The sequence below is a fragment of the Rattus norvegicus genome, chromosome 3 (genome assembly GCF_036323735.1).
Source record: "Rattus norvegicus strain BN/NHsdMcwi chromosome 3, GRCr8, whole genome shotgun sequence".
NCBI classification, from domain to species: domain Eukaryota; kingdom Metazoa; phylum Chordata; class Mammalia; order Rodentia; family Muridae; genus Rattus; species Rattus norvegicus.
The window spans coordinates 35,510,421-35,531,795 of record NC_086021.1 but is presented as its reverse complement, the minus strand read 5'-3'; the positions used below and the strand labels follow the sequence as shown (position 1 = coordinate 35,531,795).

At 55.0% G+C, this 21,375-nt stretch overlaps 1 protein-coding gene and 1 long non-coding RNA gene across 4 annotated transcripts in view; one reads left to right on the top strand and one right to left on the bottom strand.

The window, feature by feature from the left end:
* Window positions 1–450: 450 nt before the first annotated feature.
* Window positions 451–7,585, bottom strand: LOC120101519 (uncharacterized). 3 transcript variants are annotated; one of them, XR_010064751.1, is made up of 2 exons: window positions 5,773–7,585; window positions 451–850 (listed from the first exon to the last, which is right to left on the bottom strand). It is a non-coding gene; the product is annotated as an uncharacterized LOC120101519 (long non-coding RNA). The 3 variants fall into 3 exon arrangements; XR_010064750.1 differs by lacking the exon at window positions 451–850 and adding an exon at window positions 3,721–4,140; XR_005502077.2 differs by lacking the exon at window positions 451–850 and adding an exon at window positions 3,721–4,436 and having other exon boundaries at window positions 5,773–6,950.
* Window positions 7,586–7,653: 68 nt separating this feature from the next.
* Fibcd1 (fibrinogen C domain containing 1) overlaps window positions 7,654–21,375 on the top strand; it is a 33,684-nt gene continuing 19,962 nt past the window's right edge. The window contains exons 1-4 of the mRNA NM_001107829.2: window positions 7,654–7,884; window positions 14,644–15,117; window positions 18,801–18,960; window positions 19,303–19,439. Coding sequence (NP_001101299.1) covers window positions 7,813–7,884; window positions 14,644–15,117; window positions 18,801–18,960; window positions 19,303–19,439 — 843 coding nt within the window. The 5' untranslated portion in view covers window positions 7,654–7,812. The remainder of the gene's footprint in view (window positions 7,885–14,643; window positions 15,118–18,800; window positions 18,961–19,302; window positions 19,440–21,375) is intronic.

Below are 21,375 nucleotides of genomic sequence, written 5' to 3'. Positions count from 1 at the left end.
GAGAACCATGTGCCTGGAGACCACACTTTGTGGGCAGGGGAGAGTAGTGGAACAGCCGCCAGGAACAGTGACTTGGCCAGTTCTTTCGGAGTTAGTCACCCTTCCACTCTAAGTTCCCGCAGAGCACACCCCAAGGTATGGTGCACCAGAAACGTGTGCAAAGGTGCTCGCAGCAGTGCCAGCACCATTCCTTACAGCCTTGAACAGAAACCGGCCAGATGCCCACCAACACAGAGACAGCAGCAGCAGAGGCCCAGGTGGAGCTGCGGACACACACAGGTGGATGACCTGTGAGGGCCCCCAAGGTGCACCAGGTCTCACCCCAAGTATTTATGAAGTAGCAAAGCAGGGCTGGTCTGTGTCTGCATGACAAGCAGTTGCCTAGTATGCAGGAACCCTCCACACCAAACAGGCATGGTGGGACATCGGACACTGGGGAGCGGAGGCAAGTGAAGGAGGAAAAACGCATTCTGTGCTACAACAGCTACACAGCGAGTTGAAGGTTAGCGTGGGCTACAGGAAACCTTGTCCAAAAAAAATAAAGAGCAAGATGAACCAAGAACAGGAGTAACACGGAAAGGAATGTGACCAAGTGGAAGTTCAAGGTGCCAGCAGTGCCCTACATGCTGACTGGCATGATGGACAAGACTCTTCTTAAGGTCCACAGATTTGGAGCGGAGGTGATAGCTCAGTAGGTAAGGGGTCGGGCTGCTACTGCAGAGGTCCAGGGTTCAATTCCCAGCACCCGCTGGGACTGCTGCCATCTGTAACTCCAGTTCCAGTGGATCGAATGTGCTCTCCTGGTCTCTGCAGTCACTGTTCACACATCATGCTAGCAAAACACCCATACCTGTAAAATAAAGATGAATAAATCTTTATTTAAAAAAAAAGAGACCTGCACATTTGGAGTTGGGGAAGTGGTGCTTACTGAGTACCGTGCTTATAAGCACAAAGACCTAAGTTTGTGCTTACAAGCACAAAGACCTAAGTTTGAGCCTCGAAAGTTGCATCAAAACCTGGAAGAGATGGTGGGCGATCCCTCGGAATCACACTGGGGAGGCAGAGCTGACAGCACAGCCTGGGGGCAGGAGCTGCTCCCTGGGATGCACCTGTGCCGCCCATCCCCCAACTCTCTCACTAATTAAGACCAAGAGAGTCTTCAGGCCTAAGCAGGAAACTGTGCGGTGAATGAACCTCTTATGATTCAGTTGCCCCTTTCATCCAAAGGGTTAACAGCACCTCACTCTGAAGGGCTCTCTCTTCTGGGGTCCTGAGGCAGACATCATTAGCATCTGAGGGGTTAGGGCTCAAACTTCCCTGCTGTAACCTCAGGCAGGCTTCATGCTCTCTCAGGGCCTCAGTTTCTTCATCGAGTGAGCAAAGGGTTCCCCAGGGCTCCCCGGCCAGCCAATCTATCCTGAAAGGTGGGCCTCGGTCCTAGTGAGGACTGTCCCAGAAGACAAGGTAGATGAAGCCCAAACAGGGACACTGGAGACTGACCTTTGGCACCTGCTTCCTTCCTCAGGGCTCGGGAAACGATAAAAGCGACTCCACAAAGCTGTCCTCGATGTCCACGCATGCCCCATGGCACAGGTGCCTGCCCACCCCACTTCTCAATACTTATACATTAAATTAAACAATTTAAAGTGAAGACTCGGGGTTGGGGATTTAGCTCAGTGGTAGAGCACTTGCCTAGCAAGCACAAGGCCCTGGGTTCAGTCCTCAGCTCCGGAAAAAATAAAAAATAAAATGAAGACTCTGGAGCCTGGAGGGAGAACTTAACTTCTCACCATGGTTTTTAAAAGACCAGCAGCCATCCTCCATGGATTTGCCTCAGCTCTTCCTGTCTTGTGGAAACACACAGAGCATGCAGAGGTCAGTCACATGGCAGACACATAAACTAGCTGGTCCAGGCACCCCAGTTGTGTCCTCTCCCTCCTGCTTGGGTTTCCTGCCTAGTGGGTAACTCTGCATCTGGGGTTCCCCACTCCCCACTTCTCCTTTCTCCTGCCTTCTCTTCTCCCAGCCTCAGGGGTGCCAGGGTCTTGAGAGGCACACCGCCTCCACCATGCGCTGGTTAGCCTCCACCCTCCCTCCAGGGTGCTCCTTTTTTTTTTTTTGGTTCTTTTTTTCGGAGCTTTTTGGTTCTTTTTTTCTTTTCCGGAGCTGGGGACCGAACCCAGGGCCTTGGGCTTCCTAGGCAATCGCTCTACCACTGAGCTAAATCCCCAACCCCCAGGGTGCTCCTTTCTGTTTTCTCCCAACCCTCCTTTCAGACAGGTCCTTACTTCTCTTGGGTTTCTTGTGTCTCTTGCGTTCTGCTCTCTCCTCGAGCTTCCAATTTATGAGTGTGTGTGTGTGTATGTGTGTGCATGTGTCTATGTGTGTGTGCGCGTGTGTGTGTGTGAGTGTGTCTGTGTGTGTATGTGTGTGTGTCTATGTGTGTTGTCTGTATGCGTGTGTCTGTGTGTGTGAGTATGAGTGTGTGTCTGTGTGAGTGTAAGTATGTGTCTGTGTGTGAGTGTGTGTCTGTGTGAGTGTGAGTGTGTGTGTCTGTGTGTGTGTCTGTGCAAGTGTGAGTGTATGTGAGTGTGTGTGTATGAGTGTGTGCATGTATGTGTGTGTGCATGTATGTGTGTGCAGGCACTCCTGAGCACATACATGTGCATATTTGCATGCCACAGCACTTGTATGGATTCCCTGCCTTCTTTTTAAAGATAAAGACTTCAACAGACCTGAAGCTTGCCACTTTGCTCACACTGTCTGGCCACCAAGCCCCAGAGATCCTGTTTCTACACCGTGCTAGGAAACACAGATGTGCTGTGCCCAGCTTTTCTGTGGGTGCTGGGATCCTCGTGTTTGTAGAGCAAGCACTTTACCCAGTGAACCATGTCCATCTCCCCAGCCCAGTGAACCTCCAATTTCGACAACTAAATGGCCCATCAGACTGCTCTGTCCAATAAAACCCAGCTTTCTTTCTGAGAGAAACTCCGCTGAAATGTTTAAAATGACATATTTCCTTTGCGCCCTGTATTTACTGGGTGCTGAGTATATCTCAGAGGATCTGGGCAAAGTGCTAGGACACAGGGATGGAAGGACTATACTGTCCAGCTTCCGGGCACCAGCACGGGCTGTCACAGCTCAGCCTTGGTGCTTGCTTCTCTGGTAATGGTAACATCTGACAGACTAGCCTCAAGGTTCGAAAGACGCTGTCCAGTGGACTCAAGGAATGCACATGGCAGAGTGTGCTCTCTCTCTCTCTCTCTCTCTCTCTCTCTCTCTCTCTCTCCCTCTCTCTCTCTCTCTCATACACACACACACACACACACACCACACACTACACGCACACTCGGTTTCTGCTAATTCTTGCCTTTGATGGCAGTCTCTGGCTTGTCATCATGTTGACAAAGCAAAAGTTAAAAAAAAAAAAAAGAAAAGAAAAGAAAAGAAAAAGAAAGAAATCCACCCCGTCACTCGGACTCCCCCATCCCTGCCCGGCTTGGCAGCCCCCACCCACCCCCGTCTTTGTATTATGAGTTTGTGTCAAGGTATGTTGGATTCTAAATTAAATGTCAGCCCACTGTACATTTCTGGCTCCAGTGCAGAAAATGAGGCGCTGCCTCTGGAGCCCATCCAGTTGTTCAGCTCCCCGCGTCTAACCGAGAGGGTGACAAGCCCACTGAATCACTGCACAGCACCTTCCCATGCCAAGGGGAGCCAGGATGAATTTATTTTTAATGATAAATGTGACTGTCAGAGGTGAGTTGAAACCGCTTTACCAGAAGAGTGAAGAGCCCAGGGCAGTGTGCGGGGAGAGGTGGGTGGACGAAGGCCAGAGGTCTTGACCTCCTGGATCACTGCCTCCAGGTCTCTGGAGACAGGCACATTTGACATGCAGCCCACGTTCTGGAGCTCTGCTGCGTGCAATGCTCTCTGGGAATATCAGAGACCAGCAAGTGCTGAGACGTTTGAGGAGATGGGCTCCAGCAGAGCACAGCCCGGGATTCAAATTCTGGATCTACCGCTGCTGTGTGATCTTTGTCAAGGTACTTAACGTCTCTGTTCTTCAGTTGCCTCACCTTTAAAATGGGCATTTTACCACAGTTCACAGGTCTTTGGAGAGGAGACTGTTCGTGAAATCTGTTGATACGGTGTTCCACATGTGAGGAAACCATTAATCGCATGGTTTTAGATGGTTAGGCAAATTGTTTAACTGTATTCCTGAGACCATTTCACCATCCTTGAATGAGGCTAACAATAGTTCTGATCTGTCAGGATAACTGGGGGACCCCGGGTTCACCACACAGGGCTGTATGTATGCTCCACTGATGGTGGCCACTTCAGTCACTCCAGAGACATGTCACTCTAAGCCCCTAGCTACTCTCTCTTGTCTCCTCTCTTCACTTCTGTCCTCACTGTCCATCCTGTACCCCTCCCTGTGAAGACAGCAAGAAGCCATAACTCCCCATTGCACTGCAGTGAAGACCCAGGTGAGGACAGCTACCTTGGGCCAGCTGACAACTGTGACTGATGGATCCAGGCTCAGAAGGAAGGGCAGGACCCTCTCTCTAGAATCTCAACTAAAATTTCCAGACTGTAACTGCCTGACGGTTGGAGTTATCACACTCAGGGGACTTCAGGAAGGAGAAGGAGAAGGATAAAAAGGAGGAGGAGGGGGGCTGGGGATTTAGCTCAGTGGTAGAGCGCTTACCTAGGAAGCTCAAGGCCCTGGGTTCGGTCCCCAGCTCCGAAAAAAAGAACCAAAAAAAAAAAAAAAAGGAGGAGGAGGAGGAAGAAGAGGAGGAATAGGAGAAGGAGGAGGAAGAGGAGGAAGAGAAAGAGGAAGAAGAGGAGGAGGAAGAGGAGGAGGAGGAAGAGGAGGAAGAGAGGAGGAGGAAGAGGAGGAGGAGGAAGAGGAGGAAGAGGAGGAGGAAGAGGAGGAAGAGGAGGAGGAAGAGGAGGAAGAGGAAGAGGAGGAAGAGGAAGAGGAGAAAGAGGAGGAGGAAGAGGAAGAGGAGGAAGAGGAGGAGGAAGAGGAAGAGGAGAAAGAGGAGGAGGAAGAGGAAGAGGAGAAAGAGGAGGAGGAAGAGGAGGAGGAAGAGGAGGAGGAAGAGGAGGAGGAGGAAGAGGAGGAAGAGGAGTAGGAAGACGAGGAAGAGGAGGAAGAGGAAGAGGAGGAAGAGGAGGAGGAGGAGGAGGAGCAGCAGCACTACCACCACCCTAAATACACAGTGAGCCAGAGAGGAGGGATCAGGGTGCCAGACAGTTCTGGATTGAGTCTTTGTAGTTCATGAGTCCTGGGTTCTATCTTCCATGAGGCCCTGCCTGGTCCCTAGCTGGCTAAAAGGCAGCTTCTGCAGTGGTCAGGATGCTAAGCTCAGCCATACTTGTCCCTGACACTTGGCTCCTATCAGCCTGGTAAAAAGTCACAGCCCATGGGGACAGTGTTATTCTGCTCTGTGGCTTCTCCCAGGAGCTTCTCCTTTGTGAATTCATCTCATTCACACATCCCCGTGGGGCTGATGAGCCTGTGTGCACTGGGCTAGTGCAGTGCACAGGAACTGAGTGTGCTCCTGCCAACCCCAGGCCACCACTGATCCTCCTAGTGGGACCTGAGCACAGCAGGTGCAGAGTGGTCACAGGGCGAGGCCCACAGCTCGCCACGCCCATCTCCACCCCAGCAGGCAGGAGAATTGGTGACTCTTGCTGAGTTGGTGACAGGTCCAAGCAGCAAACACTTCCTGGAAAAACCGCTAGGTGGCCCCCGCTTACCTGTCCTTCCACAGGTTCAGCAGCGGCCGTCCTGAAGGCTCCCATGCACACCTGCTGGACGAATTCACTGTGTCTCCCACTCAGCGCTTGGCCTCCCTTGTCTTAACGTCAAAGTGATGTCTCCTGAACCAAGTATCCATGTCCTAAAGAGGCTGACTGACCGCTCTCTGTGTACACCCTGGGACCTTTGGATCCCTTACCCCGTTTAGGACTGCCCAGAGAGATTTTTAGTGCACACCTTGCCTGGCGTCAAAATTCTCTCCCAGCACTGTGGAATCAGACTTGGGATTCCTAAGACCTACTTCTTGTGAGGGGCCCTGGGAAATCCTTTTTCTCGTCCATCCTTGCTTGCCCAATGAGGAAACAGGCTCTGAGAGAGTATGAAGCCTGTCTGAGGTTCCAGCAGGGAAGTTTGAACCCTAACCCCTCAGATGCTTATGGAAGGTGCCTGCTTCTGAATCCCAGAAGAGAGAGCCCTTCAGATTGAGGTGCTGTTAACCCTTTGGATACAAGGGGAACCTATGTCAAGAGAGGTTTAGTGGCCAGTAATCACAGTTTCCCGCTTAGGCCTGAAGGATCTCTGGGTCACCTACAACCCTTTTAAGTGATGAGGAGTTGCGGGGTGGGGGGTGTTTCAGGTTGACACAGGTACATCCTCAAGGAACTGGCTTCTGACCCCAGCCTTAGGTTACTGGGCAGTAACTCTGGCAGCTTGCTGGTGGGAAACCGGGCTGGGACTGCAGGAGACGACAGCCACCGGTAACTCTGGAAGTTCGTAGACTGTAGGACCGAGTTTCTGGCTGGTGACAGTCTGGGAGGGCATGTGGCCACGGTGCCTAGCTCCAGCTGCGATCCTAGGGACCACTCTGCCTGTGTTAGGCTCGGGCCCCACCCTCACAAGGTCTACCCCACGTCTGCCAGGCACCTAGAGGGACGAGAAGAGGGATGAAGACGAAGATGGGGCGACAGACTGGAAACCGGTGGGAGAGAGACGACGCCGGTGCCAGGGAACAGCAAGGCGGCCAGAGCGCCCTGGAGCCGGAAAACAGCTTTAAGAAGTAGCGGGGGGCCCAGGCGTCTCTGCGGAGCTGGGGGAAGGGCGGCCGGCGGGGCGCGGCGTGGGGCGCGTGGGAGCCACACGGTCGGAGTCACAACAGCAGCTCGTTAACCGCGCAGATTAAGGACTTTGTCAATTACCTCCGAAGGCTGCTCGGGCGGATTAAACGCTTTAAAAAGTGTTGCTGGTGGGAGGGACGACTGAGAAGCCCCCACTGGTGGCTCACATCCCTCCTCCAGCGGTTGGGATAGCTCCAGGACGGCTTTGGAGGGGTTGGCGGGGACTCCGGGTGGGCAGATGCCTTGGGGGCGTGCAGCAGCCCTGCTGCGGAGTGGGGGACTCCAGCACCAGGCCCCAGGGCTGGAGATTAGCCGGCCACGTGCATACTTGCCCAGGACCTGGAACCCCGGAGCCCCGCAAGGGACAACCGGTCTCCGCTTAGCCCCTTCCTTAGGGGTGATCTCTACACCTGGGACTTAGAGGAGTCCTGCCCTAGAGGAAGTTTGCGCGGGGCACCGCAGGGTGCGAAGGTTCCTCGGGGAGCCGTTGGCTGCCGTCACGCCCGCTGCTGCTGGCTAGTCCCCTCTCTCAACCCCTAGCGACCCGGCTGGAGCGGGAGTCACTCTTAGAGCCCTTGGGGGAGGAGGGGAGCGCGTGCCCGGGAAGCTGCGGGGAGCAATAAAAGGCCCTGAGAGTCCGAGACGAAGACGCGGAGACTAAGCCGGGAGGAAGAGGGCGGAGCGCGCGGGAGGCGCGGGAGCGGGACGCGGGGACGGCGCGGCGCGGGCGGCTCTCGGAGGCTCGCGCCCGCGCTCCCAGCAATCACACGCGCTCACACGCAGCCTAGCTTGCGGCCGCCGCTCCCGGGCCACCCCGGATCCCCGGCACCGAGGGGACCTCCTGCAAGTGCAACGCATCCTGTGCACCCCTCGCCTCCTTTGCGCTCGCCCTCGCCCCGCACCCCTTGCGGGTCCTGCAGGAAGATGGTCCACGAGCGGTGGAAGACCGTGGGCGGCGCGTCCCAACTTGAGGACCGACCGCGCGACAAACCGCAGGTACCCACGGGCGCGGGGACCGGTGTGGGGGCTGGAGTTTGGGGAGCTTGAGCAGAGATTAGGGGGAGTACCTGCTCTTCTCCTCCCCTCAGCGGAGACTTGAACTCTAGGCTCCCTGCAGAAGGCACCGGCTTCAGCCAGTCCCCACCCCCATCGGAGACCCCGGTGCTTGCTCGTGCAGTGAGGAGAGAGGACCTATAGTTGGTTGTGGATCAGCCCTTCAGTTGGGGACAGCCGACAGATGACCGGCGCGCAGAGTCCCATTCACCCACAGCCTCAGTGGGGGTCCTCCTCACTAGCAATTCCTTAACCTATGCCAGGCGCCCCACTCATCTTTCCAGGCTTCAAGAGCAGGACCCCCCCCCAGGTCCTCCCTCTTTACCCAGGCGCCCAGATTCAATTGGGGAACAGTAAATATTAATCTCCCATAAGAAGCCTAGGCACTATGATTCTCTGACTTTTAAGACCAGGAGAACAAGACTCAGAGAGGTCCCGCTGCAGCCCGAGGCCACGCAGCCCTATAGGGATTTGAACCTAGGTCTGGCTGATCTCTTTACCTACTGCCTCTGCAGGGACAGTGAAGTGTCCCGGCTTGGAGGGTGCCCAGGGCTGTGCAGTGCACCAACTGGGACAGAGCAGGGAGGGGCTGCTGACGTACTGGGCATCCAGCTTCTGAGGCAGAGGGGTGGCCGCAGGACTGCCCCAGGCTGAGCCATCAAGGGACTGGGATAGACAGGCATAGTGAAGAGGCCATTCGCCAAGGAGAGCAGATAATGGGGCTGCCCGTTTTAAATTTTAAATTTCTCCCAGACAGATGTCACTGGGGAAGGAACAGTGAGAGTTTGCAACCAGAGAAGGAGGAGGAGGTGGCAGGGGCGGGCGTGGCCACCCCTCACTATTCAAAGCTGCAACCTGCCTGTCTTTCAGAGTAACACTGGTCTGGCAAGGGGACCAGCTAGCTGCAGTTTGCAAAGCTAGCTCTTCCCAAGTACACATTTCCCACGTCGCAGATAAGGATCAGGGAGGTTGGACATGCCCAAGACACACAGCATGTGAGCCAGAGAGCTAGGACTCTACCTTTCAAACCGCAGACTGGTTCTATTGCTTCCCTGGGTGGTCTGTCCCCCTTCTTAACTGTTCCTGTCTTCACTGTGTCCCCAGGTGGCAGGGCCCGTTCTGCTGAGATCTTAAAGGAGCAGTGGAAACTTCAAGGCTGGTCCCCAAGGCTGCCCCAGCCTGGTTCGGTCTTTCCTCCTTTTGGTACCTTATGGGTCTCACTGATTGTTATTTCCCTCCCTGGGCCCAATCCCACCTCAAGACCTTTGCTCTCTCATTTGATTGACACCACCAGGCTCCCAAATGCTGCATACCCAGGGACACCCTACCTGTCCTACACAGTGTGGGAAAGAGGCTGCCTCCTCTTGGAGGCCTCCCTGATTGCCTGGGGTGGGGCTCTTGGTCCAGACGGTTTCACTATTTTTTAAAGTATGCCCCTGGCTCTAGATCCCTTCTCCCTTTGGAGCTCCCTGGAGCCACAAGTGTCCCCATTGCCCACTACCAAGGCTGTTGCCTTTCCCGGAAGCCCAGCTGAGGTAAGGGCCATTGCTGAGGTCAGAAGCTTGAAATCTGCCAGGAGGAACATGGAAAAGGAGGGGTGGGGTTTCTGGGGAGTCTGCTAGAAATGGGGCTTCAAGGTGCCCTGGCCAGGTGTGGCCTCCCAGTTTCTATTGCCCCTTGGAAGCTGCACCAGGTAGATCCCAGCCGGGTCTATGCTGGGTATGGGGTATCAGGCACCCCTTCTATCCTCTGTGCATACTATGTGTTGTCATGGCCACATGAGGCTGGGGGTGGTGGAAAGAGAGGGATGCCTCAGCTCCCCCCGGGCTTTCTCCCTTGCTTCCTCGTTATATCTTGACCCCTGACATATTTGCATCTCTTACTAGTGCATCTGTGAAAGGGACCAACCATTCCCTCTTCTTCCTCCTCACACCACCTGAGCTGATGGGGAAGCCCGGTGAACTTCTGGTGTATTTGTAAACCTCAGAGTGCTGTGCACCCCCACACAGGCTGTTCCTCCTGTCACAGCTCTCCTTTTCGCTCCCAGGGTGGGGTACCCGCACAGTGGCTTCCCACTGGAAGGAGACTGTATTCCAGCACAGGCTAGCTCACACCTTTGCCTATCATGTCTTGGTCACATCACCCTAGGAGGCCGCGGATATAATAGATGAGCAGACTGGGGCTAGGCTCTCAGGCAGGGGAATCAAACCTGTGACCTCTGGACGCAGATGGGGCAAAGGGGAAAGGAGGGAGGGAGGGAACCCTGTTTTTCCCTGAACCGGCTACTCCCAGAGCTTAGTCATTTAGCCAGGCCTGAACAGCAGAGTCTCTCACTCTTCCTCACAGCCAGACATGGCTGCTCCTGGGGATCTCACTGGACCTGTTCTACCTGGCTGTGTTTCAGAACTATCTCCTCATTGGATGGGTGACCTTGGCCAGGTGGCTGACTCCAGCTTCATTAGGGTATCCTTCCTGCCCCCTGTACAAGAAAGGTCTTGTGGACCTTGGGGGAAGGAAGACAAGCTACAGTGACGATTGTCAGGTGTCTGGAACCACACATGGGCTTCCCCTGGGGTCTCTGTAAGGTGTCACCCTGGACCACCTCCTTGAAGGGAGCGGTGACTTCTTGATGAGTGAACCAGGAGCTGGGCCTCCCTCCGGCAGTCAACCTCCCAGCCATGCTTAAGTCGGTTATTTCCAAACTAGAAACACCCCAGGAAGTAAGGACGCCACTGTGGGAAGCCTTTTAATCCTTGTCCTATTACTTCACTCCATGGCTATTTGTGGAGCCCCTACATCACACCAGGCGATGCAGCCCCGGTCACCAGGAACACAGAATACTCTGGGGACCAACCTACAAGACAGGAACTGCCACTGGCCATGGTGGATACCATACAAGGAAGACTTCTCTCTCTTCCCATTTACTTGATTATGAGAAGTCGCCATCAGATTTGGGGTGAGGGAGGAAGAGGCCACCGGAGGCACAGTCCTTCAGCTGTCTCTTGACTCAGCGTGGTCCTGGAGAGACATAGAGTTATGCTGGTGATGTTTGGCTGAGAAGGACCTGGGTAGGTGTGGCCCTGGGGAGGGAGCAGCAGACTTCGAGTGTGGACTTGGAGCTGGTCATAGCTAAGCTTCCAGTGTGTGGATCCTGAGGGGGTGTAAGGGGACAGTGCTCTGTGTTCAGGCCACTGGTGACACTGGTTCTGAAGCAGGCGATAGAGATGTGGCCAGGTTGGCGGTGCAGAGCTAAGGCTCAAGTGAGGCATGTGGAAGAGGGCAGGATCTGGGGGCCCTTCACAGACACCTGTGGAAACCATTTGTTTGCCAGCAAAGCGAGAGCCAAACCCAAGGTTTCCTGGGGAGTGACAGTGTGAGTATCTTAGAGTCCCTAGGAGTTGTGCTGCAGGCAGCATTGTCTCTGTCCCCTTGGGTACTTTTAGAGGCTGCTCCTAGAACCGTCCAGAAAGCCAGGGCTCCCCAGATTGCCAGTGCACGGTCAGCAGCACCAGTCTACCCTAAGCACAGCTGCAGCCTTTGGCTGAGACTCCCCAGAGGGGAGACAGAGTGGCCCTCCAGATACCCTGCCTTCCTAACCCAAAAGAGACATCCTCGCTCTGGCTGACAGCCAAGAGGAGGCTCTCTGCCTCAGACCCGTGGGACTGGGCCACCAGGGAGAGCAAACAGGAGGGGGTGCGTGCCATGCGCGAGGATGGGATTACCAGGACCCCTTGGTATTAAACCTCACCCTCAAGATGACAAGTTCTCAAGGATTGGTGGCCCCAAGAAATATACTGGACAAATGTCACCTCGCAACAGAGGTGTTCTGGGAGGCCCCTCAGGCAAACCCTACTTAGCTTTCCTTTAGACAATGGCTTAATTTTTTTGGTCGTTTTTTTTCTTTTTTCTTTATTAACTTGAGTATTTCTTATATACATTTTTTTGGTCGTTTTTATTTTATTTTGTGTGGTGGGAGAGCAGGGTTAACACTTTCCACAGTGCATGTGTAGAGGTTCAGAAGACAACTCTCGGGAGGCTGCTCCTCCTTCCTCCTTGGCGTGGGTTCTTGAGGTGGAACTCAGCTTGTCCAGCTTACCAGCGAGCCCCTTAACCTGATGGCCACCTCACAGGCCCTGCCAGGGGCTGTGTAGGGAGCCGCCGCTGACCCCTACTGCAGGGATCAAAGACATCCCTTAAGCTGGGAACAGGCAAGCCTTCAACCCCATCTGCTGACCGGCTTCCGGTTCCTTCTAGGCACTGTGCCTTGTCCTTGGGAGGCTCTACTCCCTCTCCTTGTATGTGAAGGTTGGGGTGCACCTCGCTCTGCCTGGCCAAAGACTGATTAATAAGCTCAGCCCAAGGCACCGTGCTGGCCGCCTGGCCCAGGCCCCTTATTATCTTGGGCGATTTCTCTGCGAGGCACGTAAGCCGCAGCCTATAAAAGCGAACAGCTCTTCATCTTTAAGGTTGATCTCTGAAGACTAATTCTCCTCCAGGAGTGAACTGCTCCTTCGCTGAGCTCCCATGCCACCCTGGCTCCGAGGGACCCTGCAACTCCCTCCACCCTCCCCAGCTCTGTCCCCTCTGTCCCCACTCCCCTGGGAAGATGTGTGCTCAATCCATCAGGATGAAGTCCTGGAGATGTTGAGCCTCCCCCCACCCCCACCCCCACCCCCAAGCTGGCTGGAGGTCCTTAATGCTACAAAATCAGAGGACGCAGCTTGGAGATGCTCAGGGCAAGGTATCTCCTGACGGGCCAGAAGCCGGTGTAATAGCCATTTAGCTGCCAAGACAGTTGTGTCCCTGAATCCCCAGCCTTGCTTCTCAGAGAAGGAATGTTGGGAGACATTCAACCCATGGCCTCCCAGCCCCCAGTTGTCTTAACACCTTCTCCCCAACCCCTACCCCAACTGTGTCACTTTGGGACTGGGTCTTTGCTCACTGGGCCTCAGTTTCCACATCTCCAAAATGAGTCCGGTCACAGCCTTCACAGCAGGCAGTAGCTGCAGGCTTCAGGGGCAGGGATGAGGGCAATGGCTGAGGGATGACAGGAGAAGGCTCCCTGCAGGCTGCTGGCTTGCCTGGGCTAGGAGGCTTGGCCCAGCCTGGGGTTGCCCCCGTTCTGTGTGTGCCATCGTGGAGAGGACGTAGCCCCACCTCAGGATCGAAGACACTGGCTCTGCCAGGAAGTCCTAGGGCTCTGTGGTGCCAGGCATCCCAGCTTGTCTCAAAGGTATGGCCTGACCCACCCACTTTTCCTGCCTCCATCTATCCATCCACTTCATAGATGAGGACTTACCTGCGCCCAGTGCTCAGACTGGGCACGGGGCCCAGATACTTTGTCCTCAGACTTTGTCAGGCCCCTAGCAAGGCCCAGAATCAAGTCTACGGACACAGACACCCCTGAAGCAGACACAGGGTCTGAACCCCCTCTCATGCCTCTATTGGAGTGGCCCAGAGCCTGGCTAGTGGGACTTCCTGTGAGTAGAAAGGTGCTGAAGTCTGTCAGGGAGGAGTCCTCCAGTCCCTGGGGAAATGGGGATGAAGCAGTCAAGGAGAGCTTCCTGGAGAAGGCCAGCCCTTTCCCCCAGCCTCTGCTGCCAAGAGAGTCAGGAGACGGTGTTCGAATTTTATAGGAGAAAAGCCGTTTGCCTCACTGCTTTCTCAGTGGTAAATGCAACGGGTATTTTCTATGTGGCTAGGAAAGCAAGCCAGCAATCAGCTACACCCCAAAGGTCTTGCCGTGTGTGAGAAAGGGAAGGTGTCCTCCCAATGCGGAGGACACGCGGACATAACGCTCTGGGTGGGAGATAAAAACCACCTCCAGATGCTCTGCGCGCATTGATCATGAGATAATAAAAGCCACTAATATTTACTGCAGAAGTGTAACGTGCCCGGCACGGCTCCAGGGCCTTTAATATACTAATTCAGCTTAAGAGGTACCTCCAGTTCAGGACGTGGGGAACGGAGGGGCAGTGTGTGGGAGAGAGCTTGATATAGGGGGTGCCTGCCCCTTCCCAGAAAGCGGGGTGAGGTGGGGGCACAGAGCCAATCAGAATGCTGTTTCTAATTGGCTGTGTGACTCTGGGTAGGTCCTTGTCTTCTCTGGGCTTCTGTTTTTCCCGTGTGTAAACATTCAGGGGCCATGAGTGACTTGACTTGGTAGAATGAGTGGGTCCCCAAGGCGTTTGTTGCTACACAGTCACTGCACCATCTTAAATTACAAGTGACACTCTGGTTTTGGTTTCAGTTGTTATTAAGGCCCTGTTAGGACAGCTTGGGGCAGCAGCCCCATTTTTATAGCAACAGCTCTGCCCAGTTTGTCCCTTGCATGTACGCTGGCTTGGGGAAACACAGTGCCTGTATTGCCTCAGCCTTCTCCATAGTGGCCTCAGAGCTCCTCTGCCTGACTCTCTGACCTTTGTCTTGTCAGGGCCCTGCTCTAGGAAGAGAGCAAGGTAGAGAGATGGCTCGGTGCAGGGGTGAGAAAAGAGTGCTCTCTCTGTCCCTCCTCTACCCCTGCCTCTGTCTCTCTGACTGGGCTGTGTACAGCTTTCTTGGGGGGGGTCCTCTTGCCCTTCCAGCCTCCTGAGCCTCCCTGGGCACAAGCTGGCGTCTAACCCTTGCCTTCTTTTCTCCTTCCGTCTGTCTGTCTGTCCATCTGTCTGTCTGTCTCTGCCTGTGTCCTGGGCTGACCCACAGAGAGCAGGCTGCAGTTACATCCTGTGCACGGTGCTCCTGTCCCTTGCGGTGCTGCTGGCGGTGGCTGTCACCGGCGCCGTTCTCTTCCTGAACCATGCCCATGCACCAGGCACAGCGCCTCCACCCATCGTCAGCACTGGGGCTGCCGGGGCCAACAGTGCCCTGGTCACCGTGGAGAGGGCTGACAGTTCCCACCTCAGTCTCCTCATCGACCCTCGCTGCCCTGACCTCACTGACAGCTTCGCCCGCCTGGAGGGCATCCAGGCCTCCATACTTCGGACACTGAGTGAGCACCAGGCACAGCCGCGGCTGGATGGTGCCCCCGAGCTGCTGGATGCACTGGCTGACCAGCTGCCCCGGCTGCTGGCCCGGGCCTCTGAGCTGCAGGCTGAATGTGCTGGGCTGCGCAAAGGACACAGCCTCCTGGGCCAGGGCCTCAGCACCCTGCAGAGTGAACAGGGTCGCCTCATTCAGGTGAGGGTAGGATCTACATATGCCGTGTGCATGTGTGTGTCTGTGGAGGGATGCGGGATGCATGCCTTGATTTGAGGGGTGGGGTCACCGGTACCCTGTGCCAAGTGCGTAATGTCCACAGCCTTAGTCCCTAAGTGTTCCAACCTGGGCCTTGTTCTTTCATTTGTAGAGGGCTGTGTTCTCACATCCATGACCAGTATCCCAACCCACTTTTTCTCCCCCGCTCCCACCCTCTTCATGCTAACTCTGTAGCCTCGTAGACCCAAGGCTAGAGGGGTTTCCCAGGTTGACTGAGGGGCTGTGAACTGTAAGCCAGGTGGGCGTTGCCTCCCTGTCTCCCGACCCACCGCAATCATTAGGTGCAACCTGAGGTGAGGAGGTTTGAGGCTTGCTCTCGGACTATCATATGACAGCTCAGTGTCCTCCTGGAGGGGGGCAGTTCCCCACCACCATTTGCTCTGTGCTGAGCTATCCATAGCTGTCTTGGGATGGTGGCTATTGTGGGGAACCCAGCCAGACCTTTGGTCTCACAATTCCTCCCTCCCCTCCTCTGGACCCAGCCAGATTCCTTCAAAGATCACGTGGAGCTAGGGGAAAGCTTTTGACTTTGCCTCTGCCATTTTCCAGAACAAGAAAAAAAAAAAAAAACAAAAAACAAAAAACAAAAAAACAAAAAAAAAAATTGAGGTCTGGAAAATAGTAACATGGGTGTGTCGTGGGTACCACAGGTAGATCAGGCCTGAAGCGGAGCCCTGCCCAGCCTCCAGCCCTGTGCCACTGCACCATCTGACTCAGCTTAGGGCTGAAGTCAACTTCCACCCAACCGGCCATCACAGCTGCTTCTATACTTCCCTCGTTTGAGCACCCAAGGTGACCAGGCGTTTGGTCACCCATAGCTCATGAGCACTGTCTCTCTTCCCTCCCCTTGAAGGCTGCAGCTGGAGAAATTACAGCCCTTGTCACCCTGTCTGAGTGACTGACGGGGTGATGGGTCCCCTGGGCTGGGGGACATACAGCCAGCTTCCTGCTGCCCTTCCCCCTAGGCCCATCAGCAGAACAGATTGCCTGGCTCTGGGTGACACGGGTGAGGTGGGGGGCTGCTCTGCTTTTCCCGAGCTCAACCCTGGACAACTCAGGCTGGCTGTGGTCCCCTGCGGAATGCCCCCATGCAAGAGGGATGGTGCCCCTAGTCTCTAGTACAGCAGCTCCTCTGGTGCAGGGCCATCTAAGATGTTTTCTGTCTGCCCAAATCATTCAGAGACAACCAGCCAGGTCTCACCCCATCTTGAAGTTTCTTCCCTTGGCAGTGGCACAGACCTGAGGTTCTGTTCCCAAAGGCACGATCGTCAGAGGTCTGTTGCTCACCGACCCTGCTTAGGTTAGCAGTTCTGCCTGTTAACCTGAGGCTACAGTGTGGAATCCATCTTGGGTTTCGGCCACCATGAGTGGACCACATCCCCTCTCTGGGAAGTTCCTTCCCACTTGTAAAATGGGGTAATCGGCCAAGCCCAAGGAGATGCTGAAGTCCTGACTGTGCAGAGCTCAGCAGGTCTCCAGCATGTAGAGACACCCACTCTCAGCGCCATTTGTAGACTCCACATGGAGACCATCATTGAGCACCCTTTGTGAGTAGAAGCAATGGTCTGCCCTGTAAGCACATTGCAATGCAGTTACCCTAGGGGCAGGTGCCTTTGTCGCCCACTCTGCAGAGGGGCAGACTGAGGCTCAATGGGGAAGGGCCCGGAGGGAGCCTGGCTGCCACTGAGCCTCGCTGGAAGCAGCTGCCCTGATTTCACGGCCTCTGGTTGCCGCCAGCTTCTCTCGTGATGGTTTGCGCGGCTCAGCGAGCAGGGACTGACTCCCTATTAATTCGGGGCAGGTTTATATGTTTCAGTGGTAATCATTTGCTAGTTTAAACCGAGGTCTCCTCGGCCTGCCAGGGAGAGGGAGGGGCTGTGCCTGAGCTGTTGAATGTCACGGCCATGGTGACTCAAAAGGATGGGCTTGTGAGGGAAGATTTACCAAGGGGTTTTTGTCACCCCCTCACTAAGGGCTGCCTGCGAGCATCCCCACAAGGGCTCCATGGAGCCTGACCGTAGATCACCGTGGTGGGCTCCTGCAGCCCATTGCCGTTCTCCTGGAAACCACTGAATCACCTGCTCAGCAGAGGGGAAACCAACAGGGCCTAGAGCTTCACAGGGCCCTGCCTTCGGACGAACTGAGAATCACATTTTGTAAACTGCTGGCTGGCCGGGCGTATTTCTCCCTCTTCTCCGATGGGCTATTATCTGGCAAGTGACAGGTTCGGTGAGCAAGACCTAGCTTGCTTCGTGCTGCCAGCTGCCTGCTAACCCCACCCCCGCCCCAACACACACACACACACACACACACACACACACACACACACACACACAGAGTCCTATAGCCTCCTGAAACCCAGGGGGGTACATGAGGAGGTAGGAGACCCCCTGGCCCTTCCGGTAGTCAGCATAGTAAGACACCCGTGGAGATCTATGGGTCTCTGGTGTGCTCCGACCCATGGACAATGATGAAGGGGGAGATAGGAGAGGTAAGTGTTTCCTCGCATGGCTGGAATCTTAGGGAGAGCAGGTAATAGTGACAGTCCCCTCATCCTGCTCTGCAGAAGGGGAAGGAAGGGTGTCACACAGCCACAACCCACTCAGAGGACACCAGGGCCCGGCCCCACCCACACCTGGTGTGGTCATAGGACGGTTGTGCTCTTCCTTCCACTCATGTGCCTTGAGGAAGTGGCATGAGTCCTGATTCCCCTGTGGGTTTATGGAGGTGGGTAGGGAGTTGGGGTCCAGGAGTAGGGGGTGGGAATTCTCCTTCTAGGCCTCAGATTCCCTCTTGGAACATGTCTGTTTGCCGTACCCTGGAGCCCTGTGAGTCGATGTACACCAGGCTTCTATGGAGACACCCCATCTGAACATGGAGGTGGGGTGGGGAAGGAAGCAGGGGACATCGTGGTTTGGAGCCCAGTTTGAACACAGCACCCTGAGCCCTGGCTGTATGGCCTTCCCAATACTCAGGACTGCCCCTGCCTTAGCCTCCTCATGTGGGGGTCTTAGGGGAGATCGGAGGTGGGTTGTGCTATAGCCAGGAATGAAAAGCAAGGGCCCCATGAGGCCTGATGCCGTGCTGGTGTACCGTGCTGGTGTGCCTATGTGAGCTCACCAGTCCCCAGAGCAGTTAGGCTAGGCTGGTGAGGACTCCTTTCTCTCCTAACAACCAAGGGGACATGGCTCAGTGGGTAGAGTGCTTGTCTGGGAAGCAGGAAGCCCCAGACTGGGAGCTGAGTTTCCAGCACTGTATATATTGAATGTGGTTGGCACTCGCCTCTAATCTCCACACTGGAGCATCAGAGGTTTAAAGTCAGCCTGAGCCACATGATGCCCTGTCCCAGTAAAGGAACGCAGGCAGCTTCAGAAGGAACTGGTTGGTGGGTAAGCTCATGCTGATGCCTGCTGGTACCTTTTCCCACATGGTCGCCATCAGCTGGGCTGGGTGCATAGAAGCGACCAAGCTTCTACCTGAGCCCTTGCCCTCTAACCCCTCGAACTGCAGAGAGCATGACCCTGAGATCAAAGCAAGCCAGGGGAGCCTTCCCTGGCAGGGGCTTCTGCAGACCTGTGCCCTCTAAGGCCTTCTGTCCTCCCCAGCTTCTCTCCGAGAGTCAAGGTCACATGGCTCATCTGGTGAACTCAGTCAGTGATGTCCTGGAGGCTCTGCAGAGGGAGCGGGGGCTAGGCCGGCCCCGAGTCAAGGCTGACCTTCAGAGGGCACCTTCCAGGGGAGCCCGGCCTCGAGGCTGTGCAAACGGTGAGTGAGATACACTTGCTCTCTGGTGCCCAGTTCCAGAGAGACAGAGTGCGGTAGGGAGGGTTGCTTTCCACCTGTCCCTTGACTCTCATAGACAAGGACATGCTGCTGCTGTAGAAAAGGGACTAGGTGACTCGGAGCCTGACCTGTTGAGCTGTGATCCCATTTTCCAGATGAGGACAGCGAGGCCTCAGGGATGTACCTGGGACTGAGGGCTTGTGCTCTTCTTGACCTCTGGTGGAGATCCTTGTCAGAGATTACCAGGAACTTCTTTGGAGGGAAGGGATGATAGAATGTAGTGTCTGGGGGGACCGTCAACCCTGATGTGGTTCCTCGTCATAGGATCTCGGCCCCGGGACTGTCTGGATGTTCTCCTGAGTGGACAGCAGGATGATGGTGTCTACTCCGTCTTCCCCACTCACTACCCAGCTGGCTTCCAGGTCTACTGCGACATGCGTACTGACGGCGGGGGCTGGACGGTGAGTCTGGCTTCTGCATCCTGCAGAGGTAGCACTCAGAGGTCCACGTGGAGGAAGCGAGGGGCTCTCTAAGCCCCATCCTGCCTGATGCCTGCCTCCCTGGTCAGTGGGAGAATGGGATTCTATCAGGCAGCAAGGACGGTATGACCACAGGTACCCTGAGGTTCCCCTTGGTGCATCCAGCAAGCCAGACATGACCAGTTGTCTGCAGAGCACCAGGCAGGAAATGTAGGCTTGGGCTCAGCAAAGGACTCTGACATCTGCAGGGGCCTTTGTGGGGGAAAGAAGACAAAGAGGAGCCGGACTGGCTGTTCTTGATGAGATCTGAACTTAAGGAAATATTTGCCCTTCTTCAGTAGCATTCAAAGGGTATTGACCATTGGGAAGCAGGCAAGAGCTATTCCATGCACTCTGACTCCTGGGCTAGCGCCGAAGGGGGCGCTGTAGGAAGTGAACTGCAGTCCCTTCCCCATAGTGGTCGCTTCTGATCCTCTCAAGAGCCCTGCAGGCTCCTTACACGCTAACTATTGTGTGAAATTTAAAAATGCAAGCCTTCATCACAGCACTGGGGAGGCAGAGGCAGGTGGGTCTCAGAGGTGGAGGCCAGCCTGGTCTACAGAGTGAGTTCCAGGACAGCCAGGACTGCATAGAGAAACCCTGTATCAAAAACCAAATGTGGGATTGGGGATTTAGCTCAGTGGTGGAGCGCTTGCCTAGCAAGCGCAAGGTCGGGTTCGGTCCCCAGCTCCGGAAAAAAAGAAAAAAAAACGTATATACATAAACAAAAATGCAAATCCCTCTTCCTTTGTGAAGAATGAAGCGCTGGGCTTGGCTGGAGGAAACCTTGCTCTGTTCATTGGGTTTCCTTGAACAGTAGACATGTTTGAGCACCTACTGGGTACTGTGGACTGTGGAAGTGTGGAAGTGTAGAGTTGAACAGTCCCCTGCAGGGGGTTAAGCTGAAAGGGGCAGCTTGGGTTGGGAGGGTGGCTGTGGTTTTTGAGCACAGGCAGTAGAGAGCAGTTGACCTCTCAGGGCGCAGTCAGCTGGGGTGCGCGGCTGTGAAGTGAGGCTGGATTTGGAGACAGGCACTGGGTAGCTATGGAAGGTGCTGAGGGGGAATGCCATGCGGCTTCAGCAGTGGTCTGACTGTATGCTCTTGGGCAGAGCTGGGACACTGACTCTCAGGTGTCTGCGGATACATGTGGAGTTCAGCCAACAAGGCTTAAGAAGCACTGGGGCCCAGAGGTCATAGTTGGGCCCCTCCATTGATCCGGCAATGCTGTGTGATCTTATGTAAGTTACTTAAGGTCTCTGAGCCCCAATTCTTCACATGGTTGCTTCTTATTCTTAACTCTGTGCACTGCGTGCATCTATGCGGGTGTGTGCCCACCAGTACAGGTACCCTTAGACGAAGAGAGGGAGAGTTCCAAACAGTTATGAGCGGGACTCGAACTCGGGTCCCCTGTAAGAGCACTAGAGACTCTTAACCACTGAGCTATCTCTCCAGCTGCATCCTTAGATGCTTTTAAAGGCGAGTACCAGAAAATGGATGAAAGGACCACAAGAAACTTACTGGAGGGAGACAAGAGGTTGGAGACTCCGGGTCATGGTCACTTAGCCAGGATCAGTCAGATTTCTGGGCGAGGCTGGAGTAGGTCTGGTATGAGCTCCAGTATCTCAGCCACTGCCACTGTTACACACCGTGGCTTTGAAGCTGCCCAGTCAGTAACTCAAAGTCACCTCTCTAGACGGGGTGGGGTCACCCTGCTGTGCTGGAACCTGGCATTTTAACATTCAGGCTGTGATTTACCTGCACTCGAGCCAAACCAAAGCCAAGGCCGAGAGCTGAGGGGATAGCATTATTTATCAGTCAGCAGAGTGTGCACCCCACACATGAGAGCCAGGATAAAAGCTGCGCCTGGCTACCCGAGCC